Raw genomic sequence first — 14632 nt, forward strand, 5'->3', positions numbered from 1 at the left:
GACTCACACTTACCTCAATATTACCGCGTATATTTTATTGGTACTAATATAGTACAGCTCTAGTCATCCAGAAAAATATGTTTATTTTATGCTCATATTGTGATCTTTATATTCATTGTTTTATCTTTATGAATACCTTACATGTAGCTCTTTCTTTATGGCTTTCATAACTGCTCACGTATATTAGTCATTCTAACGAAAAGATTTTAAAACGATTCGTCTTAGTCAATATAGAAACACATTGATCACGGACCACAAAGTTAACAGATTCACTCACAACAGCTACAATAAATTTAGGATGCTGGGTTATCATTTAGCCAAAAAACCGAATACATAGTTTTTCTTTTATGAATCACTTCTTTTCGATACTTTCTGATAAAATCTACCAAATTTTTGCAAAAGTTCATCTGTAATAACTGAGTATATATTGATGAAATGCATTGGCCACGTGTAGTGTAAATATAGTCTAAAATCTATATCTGATCCAATGTCTTCAGATTTGCCTATATTGTGATTTACAGCCTGACTTGAATAGTTAAAGAGTTTTGATGAACAATGAGCATCAAGAACACCGTATGATATGGTAGTAACCGTTTTTAGGGCGTATCAAACTCTCTTTTCTAACTCAAAAGCTTTATGGTTTTTTAAAACTTTGAAAGCGACACTAACAAAGCAATTAATAACTGCATCAGTCTAATGTTTTTCTAAAATTAGTAACTTGTTTGAGTAACTTTTTGTGAATTAGTAAACAAAGTACTAAATTTACCTGGTTTAACTCAGTCTGATACGTCAACGTATATGGCAAACGGTTTAGTAAAATAGTGAAGTCAATGGCAACAATGTTGCTCCGCCAGAAAGAGAATGACAAATATACTTATATGCAAAGCAAATGTAGGTGACATTCGCTTCACTCGTAAAAGTGTTAAATTTAATTTCTCAAAATTGTGACGAGATAGTCGAGAATAAAGATCAAGCCTCTATTTGAATGTTAACTCTAATTCAACACCAGTACAAGGGAAAGAATTGAAAATAAAGTGCTTGATCAAATACAGTCCTTACAATATATACATTGTTATATATATATAAAGATATTTATATATAAATGAATATATATATATATATACAAGAAAACCTCTACTTGAGTACGCGATTGCTCTCTATTTTTTAACCTTTTCTATATAGTGGCAGAGAAATTGAGGTGGCGTTCAAATAGAGGGTGTTGTAATTTTCAACTAGCTCGTCGAAACTTTTGAAGCTAAATTAAAAACTTTCTTTCTCGGATGAAGTGAATGTCACCTAAATTTGCTTCGTCTATATGTATATTCTGCACTCGCCTTTATGCGGAGGGACATTAACCTTCTGTATGCAATAAATCTGCTAACTTACTTTGAACTTGTCAATAATCTATAAATAAACATCATCTAAATAAATACATTGAGAAGCCGAAAAATATCTCTACCAGTTGATATTGACTGCTTTTAATTAACCTACTATGATATTATAGCCTGTGTCCTGCTATCCAATTTGTTAGAGCTTTCAATTTATTTCATTCTATATTTTAAGGCATATGTTAACTTTTTAACAATGTTGCATAAAAGCTCATCGCACTCATTGATGTTTTTGTTATGGTTTGCAGCCAAAAGGGGCTTTCTATGTGCAATGGAAAAGGAGTAATAAGCGTTAATCTATTGTCAGCAGAGTTAAGATAAATGTAAGGTTGCTATTAAATAATATGCTAAAAATTTGCAAATTTATGAGGTTATAATGATAATCTATCAAATGCTACAAATATATATTTAAGAACAAGTGACATAAATAAACCATACTTATACTACACACAGACACAAAAATTTACAATTTTGAAACAAAATGATTTGCATCATATACTCGATCAGTTGCGCTCTGATTGTTGCTTTCGAAAGAACGAACATCTTTTATGTTTGTTCAATACCTTTCCCAATGTTCTCTGACGCCTATTTCTCTTTTGCTGTGCTCAACTACCCTAGGACACTTATGTATTCGCGTCATCTAACATTCGCGTTTTCGCGGCGTCATCCTCTCGCGAAAATCTAATGAGCGAACCTAAACTATTATAACGAACGAGCAAAAACGCGAAGTTAAATAGCTTTGTTCATTGATATCCACAATAAAATCGTCATATAAGAAATGCAGGCAATTTTCGTCTGTGGTTCGGCTGAATGGTAAATTTCTGGTAAACTCATTATAGCTAATACACTGACTGAGCAGCATGGCAAAGCAAATTAAGATTATATCAGTTTAGTCACCGAATTTGTAACTGATGAGGATAAAAGTCTGGTAGGTGAAGTAATAAAATTGAAGAATAATTATTGTAGTGATGAATTTTATTACCAACCAAAAACAATATCAACCCTCATCAGGTCCAACAACATTACCTCTTTCACTGCCAACCATGTAGAAATTCGCTACCGGCCTAGTGCAGGCCATTTTACCGAAATTGCCGATATTGCTTCATGATATGTATATAGTATTTTTTCAAGTTCTAATTTAATTATCTGTATAATCACAAAAATCTAAATTACCTATTATGTCATCAACAACTAAATACCTGTTTTATGACTCGCGCGGGGTAGTTAATGAACTCACAGAAGAATGTTTGTTCTTAGATTAGAAATTCTCAAACAAAAGTTTAAAATTGCTTCGTTGTTTTAGACTGATTTTATAGAGAAATATCCGGACAACACAGTCAATTTCATAAAACTCTTAAAGACCGTGGGTTATGTGGTCAACGAATAATCAAATCAGGTTACCACACAATTGCTGAGAAAGTCCAAAAATGGGTTTATGGCAGTGGCCCCTAGAAAACGCATAAATGCGTTTATGGCAGCTTAAGGGTTATACAGTTTTGGTTGTGAAGTTGGTTGTTACCTATCTATTTTCTTCTTCTTGGGATTCGAGTGTGAAAGTCACGGCGGGAGGGACCTAGACGTCATTGATAGTCTAAGAAACAAATGGCAGCAAGTGATCAAATTGAATTGTCGATCTCACCCACATATTTCAACCTGTGGTTTACAAATACGAACTAGTCCCAAATTGAATTTTTTTCTTATTAGCGAACTGGACCTGAGGAATGTAATCTATTTTTTCCACTGCATTTATTTTTACATCACTATATTTTCGCACACATCAGAGCCGCGAAATTAAGTTGCAGCGAAATTTTACTTTGTGTGCTACTCACGAAACTAAATATTAGCAAAATATAAGTGTCCTAGGGAAGTCAATGTTAGCGTGCAAGCAATTTTTCTTAGCAGAAAAGGATTTTACGCATCGCATTTCGCGCAAACAATGATAAACTTGTAGCCAGATAGGCGCTAAGCATAACTTTTAGCATCAAACTAGTTGTTCATATACCGTTGTGAATGTATAGCATTTGTCACATACGTCAAAGTATTAAAACACTGCCAAACAAAAAGCTACTATTAGCCTGATTCAGTTGTGGTAGTTATTTTTATAGCATTGACTTCAAGGTTTATCGAATAAGCCTAAAAGCTTTGGAGTTGGTTGGAAAACGGACTTCAATACGAACAGAAACAACGAAACAATTAATTGTTATTGATGCAATCGAGTCATCATTAGTAGGATTTTTTAGACGCTTTTCTACTGATCACTTGCTGTTATGGGTTTGTAAAGATCGAAGAATGCCAAAGTGGCACTCAAATGGAGGTGACATTCAATTAAAGGTTTTACAGCATATGAATGAAAATACATAAATATATGTGTATAAATATGTAAATGAATATATTATGTGTATATATATAAATAAAGGTATATATATAACATATAGATTTATGTTTTATATATATGTTTATATATATGTGTGTATACACACACATATATATATATATGCGGTGTATATATATATACGGTGTATATATATATACGGTGTATATATATATAAATATATATATAAATATATATATATATATACGGTGTATATATACAGTGTATATATATACGGTGTATATATATCTACGGTGTATATATATATACGGTGTATATACATATACGGTGTATATATATATATACATATATATATATATATACATATATATATATATATATACATATATATATATATATATACATATATATATATACATATATACATATATATATATACACACCGTATATATATACGGTATATATATACGGTGTATATATACAGTGCAACCTCGGTTCTCGACCATAATCTGTTCCTGAACGTTGTTCAAACACCGAGTTGTTCGAACACCGAAATCATTTTTCCAATTACAAATAATGTAAACCGTTTTAATCCGTTCCAACACCCTGAATGTTTACCTTGTTAGTACACATACATTTATTTGTACAGCAAAATGGCAAAGACACAAATAACATACAGTAAATGTAACCCGTAAAACGTAATGTAATTACTATCGTAATCTTCCATACGAAATATTACGCTAACATGAACGTGTAAAAATAAAAAAAAGGATAAAAAAAGAATTATGAGTAGGATTTTTTAGGATACAGGATGTTCTTTTCTTTTAAAATATCTATCCAATGACACTTGCTTCTGCCTTCTTTTTAGCACTTTTCGGAAGTGGTTCATGATAGTGCCGTTAAAGTCATTGATGACTCTTGTGGCTGCAGCTTTATCGGGGTGGTGGAGTTCGCCGAAATTGTGTAACTCGGCCCATTTGCCACACATTTGTTTAATCTCGAAGGTCGGGGCATCCTTTCTTGGCGACAACAGTTGGTCAACGCCGCTCAGCATCCGGCATTCAAACTCCGATTTTTGTTCGAACTCCGAAGCAAGAATTGCTTGAATTTTTTTTTCAGACTCCGATTTGTTCGAACTGCGAGTCGTTCGAAAACCGAGGTTACACTGTATATATATATATATATATATATATATATATATATATTAACTCAAAGCAAGTGCAAAAGCATATAAAAAGAGAACTCTACACTAAAAACCCAAAAGATTATTAGTGGAGTATGAAATATTTGAAAAATTATTGCGAAAAAAGTAAACTTTTAGTATTTGCGTTACAAATTTGTTTCGTGCGGAGCACTCCTCAGACGCAATTGTACTAAAATTTTAGTACAAGTGCGTCTGAGGAGTTTAATTCGCTATTTAATTCTGTAAAGAGGTGCGTTGAGGTCGTTTGTTTAAAAAGCTTTCACATCAGTACATTAGCAATAACGCAAAATTTAAGTAAGGCAAAAGAAACAGAAAAAGGCCTCTTTTTCTTTAAAAATAATAATCACTGGGGGGGGGGTTCGCTTTGGCTAATTTAGTTTTTATTAGGAAGCAACAATATTGTTATGAAAAAAAATCTTCCAAGTACTGCATATTCTGCAGCAATAAAATAGCTCCCATTTTATTTTTCATGAGCACTCAAAGCTGCGATGTAAGCTGCTGCAAGAGTAACTATTATTAAAAAGTAGTGAAATTTGCAACCCTAAAGACAATATTTTAAACGACACTGCAAACTTTACTTTTCAAAACTATAAACTTGTTTTTGTATAAAACTTGAATGTTTGCGAAACATGTTTATGTGTATGTTAAAGCCAAGTGAACTTCTAGTAGAAGCGTTGCTGAGAGCATAAGTAGTAGTTTATATTATTGGGTAAATATTAAAAAAGAACATGTTCGATATGATGTAAGATATAGCAGAACACTTTGGCATAACTTGTCGCTATTTCATGTGATAGAATACAATGATTGAAAGTACACACCTAAGTGGGCCATTGATAAATTCTGCTAATATTTTTAGCAAATTACTTAAAAAGCCTAAACAATCACAATAATTCAGGCTTATAAATTAAACATTTACATCGTACAAATTAAGCATACCACAAACAAAAATGATATAATTTATTTGCTATGATTACTTGGTAGGCTGAGGCTGAGCATGATGATGATTATGAAGCACAAAAACACAGAGATACGATTGCAATGTACACCCAATTTGGTGCCCTATATACTTCTCGGGGTCTTTACAAGAAAGCTCTTGACTACTTCACAAAGTCTTTACAGATGATGATATCAGTGTATAATGAGATTGATATGGCTGATGTAGCAGGGTTTTGTAGCGATGGTAAAGATGCAAGACCTTTGTACGAGTTCAACTCATGTAATCATCCCTATGTTGCCATTGGCTACATGAACATCGCTACTACACACAAAAGTTTGGGCAGCTTTAGCCTAGCACGTGAATATTACGAGATTTCATTAGCTATGTTGAAAGCTGTATATGGAAAAGAATCTTGCCATCCTCAAATTGCCAACTGCTACTATGGCTATGCTGAACTACACTGCTGTGAAGGTAACTCAAAGCAAGCATTGGATTTCTTCAGGAAATCGCTAGACATGAGGAAAGATATGTATCAAGATAAAAATCACCATGAAATTGCACTTAGCTACCATGGAATGGCAGTTGCTCACAGGTCTTTGGGTGATTTTAAGCGATCATTTACTGACAGTATTAAGTCAATGTCAATGATGATCACCTTGCATGGTAAGGATTCTAACCATCCTGATATTGCCACATGCTACAGGGACAGTGCAAATGTATTACATTCTTTGGGTATGTATAGCCAATCATTGAATACACATAAGAAGTCGCTAAAAATGTGGAAAGCTATATATGGGGAATATTCTGGCTATCTAAAAATTGCCGAGTGCTATAGCGACATTGGGGATGCACACAGAGCATTGGGCGACTTTGCTGAATCTTTAAAATTTCACAAGGAATCACTAGCTATGATGGAAGCCACATACGGAGAAGGATCCAATCATCCAGACATTGCCAGCTGCTACAGCAACATCGGTGATGTACACAGGGCTTTGGGCGACTTTGCTGAATCTTTAAAACTTTACAAGGAGTCTCTAGCCATGATGGAAGCCGCATATGGAGAAGGGTCTAATCATCCAGACATTGCCAACTGCTACAACAATATTGGTGATGTACACAGGGCTTTGGGTAATTTTCCTGAATCTTTAAAACTTCACCAAGAGTCACTAGCCATGATGGAAGCCACATACGGACAAGGATCCAATCATCCTAATATTGCCAGCTGCTACAGCGATATTGGTAATGCACACAGCGCTTTGGGCAACTTTCCTGAATCTTTAAAATGTCACAAGGTGTCATTAGCTATGATGGAATCTACATATGGCAAAGGATCTAATCACCCATACATTGCTAGCTGCTACAACAACATTGGTAATGCACACAGGGCTTTGGGTAATTTTCCTGAATTTTTAAAATTTCACAATGAGTCACTAGCTATGATGGAAGCCACATACGGAGAAGGATCCAATCATCCAAACATTGCCAACTGCTACAGCAATAAGGGTGATGCACACAGAGATTTGGGAAATTTTCCTGAATCTTTAAAACTTCACCAAGAATCACTAGCCATGATGGAAACCACATATGGAAAAGGATGTAATCATCCAAACATTGCCCACTGCTACAGCAATATTGGTGATGCACACAGCGCTTTAGGCAATTTTCCTGAATCTTTTAAACTTCACAAGGTGTCACTAGCTATGATGGAATCTACATATGGAGAAGGATCTAATCATCCATATATTGCTAGCTGCTACAACAACATTGGTAATGCACACAGGGCTTTGGGCAATTTTCCTGAATCTTTAAAATTTCACAAGGAGTCACTAGCTATGATGGAAGTTACATACGGAGAAGGATCCAATCATCCAAACATTGCCGACTGCTACAGCAATATTGGTAATGCGCACAGCACTTTGGGCAACTTTTCTGAATCTTTAAAATTTCACATGGTGTCACTAGCTATGATGGAATCTACATATGGAGAAGGATCTAATCATCCATACATTGCTAGCTGCTACAACAACATTGGTAATGCACACAGGGCATTGGGCAATTTTCCTGAATCTTTAAAATTTCACAAGGAGTCACTAGCTATGATGGAAGTTACATACGGAGAAGGATCCAATCATCCAAACATTGCCGACTGCTACAGCAATATTGGTAATGCGCACAGCACTTTAAGCAACTTTTCTGAATCTTTAAAATTTCACATGGTGTCACTAGCTATGATGGAATATACATATGGAGAAGGATCTAATCATCCATACATTGCTAGCTGCTACAACAACATTGGTAATGCACACAGGGCATTGGGCAATTTTCCTGAATCTTTAAAATTTCACAAGGAGTCACTAGCTATGATGGAAGTTACATACGGAGAAGGATCCAATCATCCAAACATTGCCGACTGCTACAGCAATATTGGTAATGCGCACAGCACTTTAAGCAACTTTTCTGAATCTTTAAAATTTCACATGGTGTCACTAGCTATGATGGAATATACATATGGAGAAGGATCTAATCATCCATACATTGCTAGCTGCTACAACAACATTGGTAATGCACACAGGGCTTTGGGCAATTTTCCTGAATCTTTAAAATTTCACAAGGAGTCACTAGCTATGATGGAAGTTACATACGGAGAAGGATCCAATCATCCAAACATTGCCGACTGCTACAGCAATAATGGTGATACACACAGAGATTTGGGAAACTTTCCTGAATCTTTAAAACTTCACCAAGAATCACTAGCCATGATGGAAACCACATATGGAAAAGGATCTAATCATCCAAACATTGCCCACTGCTACAGCAACATTGGTAATGCACACAGCGCTTTGGGAAACTTTTCTGAATCTTTAAAACTTCACAAGGAATCACTAGCTAGGATGGAATCCACATACGGAGAAGGATCTAATCATCCAAACGCTGCCAACTGCTACAACAATATTGGTAATGCACACAGCGCTTTGAGCAATTTCCCTGAATCTTTAAAATTTTACAAGGAATCACTAGCCATGATGGAAGCCACATATGGAAAAGGATTTAATCATCCATACATTGCCAACTGCTACAACAATATTGGTGATGCACACAGCGCTTTGGGCAATTTTCCTGAATCTTTAAAACTTCACAAGAGGTCACTAGCCATGATGGAAGGTACATATGGAAAAGGATCTAATAATCCAATCATTGCCAACTGCTACAGGCACATTGGTAATGCACACAGCGCTTTGGGCAACTTTCCCGAATCTTTAAAACTTCACAAGGAGTCTCTAGCTATGATGGAAGCTACATACAGAGAAAGATCTAATCATCCAGACATTGCCAACTGCTACAACAATATTGGTGATGCGCACAGCGCTTTGGGCAATTTTCCTGAATCTTTAAAACTTCACAAGAGGTCACTAGCCATGATGGAAGGTACATATGGAAAAGGATCTAATAATCCAAATATTGCCAACTGCTACAGGCACATTGGTAATGCACACAGCGCTTTGGGCAATTTTCCTGAATCTTTAAAACTTCACAAGGAGTCACTAGCTATGATGAAAGTCACATACGGAGAAGGATCTAATCATCCAATCATTGCCAACTGCTACAGCAACATTGGCAATGCACACAGCGCTTTGGGCAACTTTCCCGAATCTTTAAAATTTCACAAGGAGTCACTAGCTATGATGGAAGCCACATACGGAGAAGGATCTAATCATCCAAACATTGCCCACTGCTACAACAACATTGGTAATGCCCACAGCGCTTTGGGCAACTTTCCCGAATCTTTAAAATTTCACAAGGAGTCACTAGCTATGATGGAAGCCACATACGGAGAAGGATCTAATCATCCAAACATTGCCAACTGCCACAGCAATATTGGTAATGCACACAGCGCTTTGGGCAACTTTCCCGAATCTTTAAAACTTCACAAGGAGTCACTAGCTATGATGGAATCCACATACGGAGAAGGATCTAATCATCCAAACATTGCCAACTGCCACAGCAATATTGGTAATGCACACAGCGCTTTGGGCAACTTTCCTGAATCTTTAAAACTTCACAAGGAGTCACTAGCTATGATGGAAGTCACATACGGAGAAGGATCTAATCATCCAAACCTTGCTTGCTGCTACGGCAACATTGGTATTGCACACAGCGCTTTGGGCAACTTGCCCGAATCTTTAAAACTTCACAAGGAGTCACTAGCTAAAATCGAAGCCACACATGGAAAAGGATCTAAACATCCCCATATCGCTAGCTGCTACAACAACATTGGTAATGCACACTGCGCTTTAGGATATTTTTCCGAATCATTGAATTCTTACGAGAAATCCATAGCTATGAGAGAAGCAATCTATCAAAAAGAACTGAATCATCCACATATTGCTGGCTGTTACAACAACATTGGCATTGCATACAGCGCCTTGGGCAACTTTTCCCAATCATTGAAATATCTAGAGAAATCACTAGAGATGATGAAAACCGCATATGGAGCCAAATCAATTCATCCACACATTGCTGGCTGCCACAACAACATTGGTAATGTATACAGCTGCATTTACAGATCATCAGAAAAGCATGAGAATATGAGTCAGAATACAGCATTATCAATGATGAAAGCCGTATATGGAGATGAATCTAACCATCCACATATTGCTGGTTGCTATGGTAACATGGCGAACGACTACCAGTTTTTGGGTAACATTTCCAAATCATCAGAATACCGTGAGATGGCATTATCAATGATGAAAGCCACATATGGAGAAAAATCTAACCATCCTCATATTGCTGGTTGCTGCAGTAGTAAGAGAACTGCATATCAGATCACGGATTTTTCTAGCCTAACCTTGCAGTATGAAGTCATTTGAAAATTTGATCCGAAAAACGATTTGAGTAACATTAGATGACTAAGAAAGATCTCAAGCAGACTCTCTAATATAATAAACCAAAATAGAGAAGAGATCCATTAGAATCAAACACTAAGCGAATGGCTGCGAAGTTAACGAGCCTTCTATTTTTGGTGAGCTTGTGTGTGACACATATATGCAAAGTGGACTGCAATCAAAATACTGCCTATATATAATTATTGCAGCAGACAAGAATACTCCATTCATGCTTTTGCATTATGACTGATAGATGCTAGTTTTGACAAGGGATATGACCATTACAGTTGAAATCTACAGAAATGTTGAAAAGATTTCTGTTTGGACAATAAAAGCTTACCATATAAAGTTGGTGATGACAATTGACTATGGTAGAAATAATTTTACTTTATTGTTTTTATTGTTTACTTCATTTTTGTTTGTTAATTTCTTTGTACATAATTATTCATATTCACTGCATATTTTTATATTTTAACATTTTCTATTTCATGTATTTATTGAAGATTAATACTTGTATGAATATCACTGTGGTGGGTGGCAGGTTATCACTGATTATCTGATGTCTTTTCTGCAAAAGAAACTAATTAGAATTATAAACCTTAGTTCAAAAGCCGTAATATTTTTGTAGCCGATCTAATGTCAAAATTCATGCAATCAGACATTTGGGCCTAAAATTTGTTAATTAAGTCTCTAAAGAAAATGGAGCTAAATGACTTTTCGGTAAAGTACTACTAGCTGCTGCGCATATTGGAGACATATTAGGGGACTTTATATTTCTAGTATACTAAACTATAATAAACTATAATAAACCATAATAAACCATAATAAACCATAATCACACAGGGCAACATATTTTTAATTGCTTACTCAACATGAACAAAATAAAAAAAAACATCGTTGACACAACAGCCCAAAAAATCAACGCAGGGCTTTTTAACCAATTATTCTATTGACTTAGTCTTTATTTCAAGCCAGAAATCAAAAGAATTGTGCGTGCCACACATTTGAGGCAATAAAACAAAAGCCAACAAATCTAAGCATGTTGCAGCTTATTTAAATTTAGTGAGACACTCTTTTGGATTCTCGAAGGGCTGTAAAAATTGTTTGTTCAAAGATGTTCAGAGCTGACCAAAAATGCAGCGATGCTCATTACAGTAAATCAAAGCAAAGTTTTTTAAGCTTTTGTCAAAAGCTTGACGAACGTTTCCACAAAATTTCCAATGATTAGATTTGGTTCTGTCACAAAGAGTAAAACAACTCCTTATTATAATGAAAAATATAGATTGGGCGGCCAAATTCTCTTCTCCGCAATTAAAAAGTAGGATAGTTTTTGCTTTGGTTGAAGTACACAATAACAAAGTCAGAAAGGATTAAATGACAATGATCAAGCGATCATCTTCAACAACCATGGCCTCAAAGTTTGACTATTTTAATAGTTTCACGTTCACAGTTAAACCCTCCTGTACATTGAGAAAATTTGTAAATGTGAACCAACAGACAAAGACCTACTACCCAACGACTCAAAACCATGAAAATCATGAAAATATGAAGGCATAAAAAGTTGCAACAATCTCTACTGCTGAGAGAGTGCTAAAAGGGCTCTAACTTACTCAATGTTGTGCAGTGTCATCTTTCCTGCAAATTTGAGCCCATAAATTATATGAAAATATTGTAAAGGATCCAATGTGAACCTTTCACTGTTCCACAATGAACCAACCTCTAAATTGAGTAGACATAAATAGATACACTTATATAAATAAATACATGAAAGCACAATTAATGTTTGTACATAATATAAACTGCATATAGTCAGACTTTCCCTTGCTCAGCCTGACAATCAATCATCTTGCCTGTTTTATATTATTGGGAAAGTTTAGGCTCAGCATTCATCTTTAGGGAGCCAAATGGCTCCCTTCTGCCGGCTCTGCAGCTGGTCTGTGTTCCAGGTACATACTCTGTGACCGGCTGGTCTGTTCTCTACCGTCTGGCAGCTGGTCAGTCATGCTTTTTCCCGACCTGGTCTTTTCTATGCTCAGTCCGGTAGAGCAGGCTCAAACCCGGCTTGGCTAAGCAAGGTCGTCGTTTTGTCCGTCAGTCGACCGGTAAACTGTGCAGTTACTCGACACCGGTGGCCTGGTCATTTGCATCTGTTACCATATTTAGTTCAGGTTTTAGTTAACTAATTTTACACAGATCAGCAACTTTGCTAACAAACTGTTCACTCTGTGCTGACTCTACTTGAGTTTAAGTTAAAAATCTGCTGCCGAGAGTACTTTTTGACATATTCTGTATTTTGAATTTATTTGTAAAATTCACCAGACCAGCATCTTCACAGTTTTCAAACCACCAAAGTATTTGGGTAGACAATAGCAATTTTATTAAACAAAACAAGCATGCTTGGATGAGTCAGTCCTAATCTTCGAGCCTGAAAATGAAGAAGCTTTATCAAAAATACTGTTGTTGTCAACGATGGCATAGACATGTTAAAGCAAATAGATTAGTTAGTTCATAACTAACAGCAATTGTCAACTGTTAACTGAAAGCATTGGCTTGGCTTCCTTAAAGGTTGACTTGCAACAAAATTCACTTGCAGTTATTTGGTATCAAAAGATTTACCATGTCTTAATCTGCTGTGTTGTAAGTGCAAAATATGTGGAAATGTGATTACAAGCTTTTAAGTTCAAAAAACGAATGGTTAATTGCAGCCATCACAAAAACACCGTAGGATGGAATTCATTTCCAAAATGGTTCAAATGGGATGCAGTTGAACACAATGGCTTCTTTTTACACCTTCATGTAACCTCAATCATCGAAATATTTTCACAAACATACATAACACATTCAATAAGACCATGTCTATTGTCCTTACGCGTCTATTTCATTATCATTGTAATGCTGTCACTTTGAGCACTGATATCTCATAATCTAGCCAAAAAATTAGTTTAATTTTTAAACCTTAGCTCGAGGGGTGCATATCATTGTCTGATAAACATGAAGAGCCTGTTGGTCATCTGTGATAGCTAAAAAATGTTGCAGAAAGTATTGGCACCATTTGGCTGGAAGTATGGGTCACATGATCAGACTATGACTAGATGATTAGACCAAGCTGAAACGAAACTGTAAAGTAGCGAGCATTTACATTTGATACAGGCTTTTCGGTAGAACTCGAAATGTTTGTCATAAACGAGTGCGATGAGACGACTTATATTGAGCTTTTATTAGCCTTTAATTTTACGTGATAACATCACATGTTAAAACAATAACTACGTTGGGTTGAGTACGTCATCAAAATAAAGGGGTTCCAACCTACAGAGTTTTTGTGATGGCTGCGCTTAACTGTTTATTTTGGAGCTTTTAAGAGCTTGTAATCACATTTCTAAATATTTTGCGCCGACAAACTAACAGAGTACGACCTGGAAAAAATTTCAATACCAAATACCTGTAATGTGAATTTTGTTGCAAGTCAACCTTTAAATACTGCCCATACATATTTCATTCAAAAGTATCAGAATTTTTTATCACGCGCAACTGTTGTTGATGTTTGATGTGATTTGGCGACCAGGATGTTTTACGATTAAAATGCATTTACATTTACATTAATAATGTGTCAAAGGTCATGACAGACTGTTAACTAGTTTGCAAAGTTTATCTAGAAATAACATTATATTCTTCCTAAAAAGGTGAATGTTCTCTATAATTTAAGATTAAGTAAGTTTACTGATATACTCTTGCTGGGCTTCAGGAGCTTCAGAATTTAGCCGTGGTCACATGATGACCGAACCGACTTAAGTTTGGAGGTTTTTTACTTCGGTTTGGCTAAGTCAAATGTCAGACGGCATCCGAAGTCACTTCGTTTCCTAGATACCATACGCATAGAGACAGGACACT

General features: G+C 35.6%; 1 protein-coding gene across 1 annotated transcript; it reads left to right on the forward strand.

The window, feature by feature from the left end:
• The first annotated feature begins 5962 nt into the window (after positions 1 to 5962).
• On the forward strand, positions 5963 to 10729 carry LOC137398020 (tetratricopeptide repeat protein 28-like). Its single transcript, XM_068084120.1, has one exon. The coding sequence runs from the start codon at positions 5963 to 5965 to the stop codon at positions 10727 to 10729; it is 4767 nt and encodes a 1588-aa protein (XP_067940221.1).
• The last annotated feature ends 3903 nt before the right edge of the window (positions 10730 to 14632 follow it).

The sequence above is a fragment of the Watersipora subatra genome, chromosome 6 (genome assembly GCF_963576615.1).
Source record: "Watersipora subatra chromosome 6, tzWatSuba1.1, whole genome shotgun sequence".
NCBI classification, from domain to species: Eukaryota; Metazoa; Bryozoa; class Gymnolaemata; order Cheilostomatida; family Watersiporidae; genus Watersipora; species Watersipora subatra.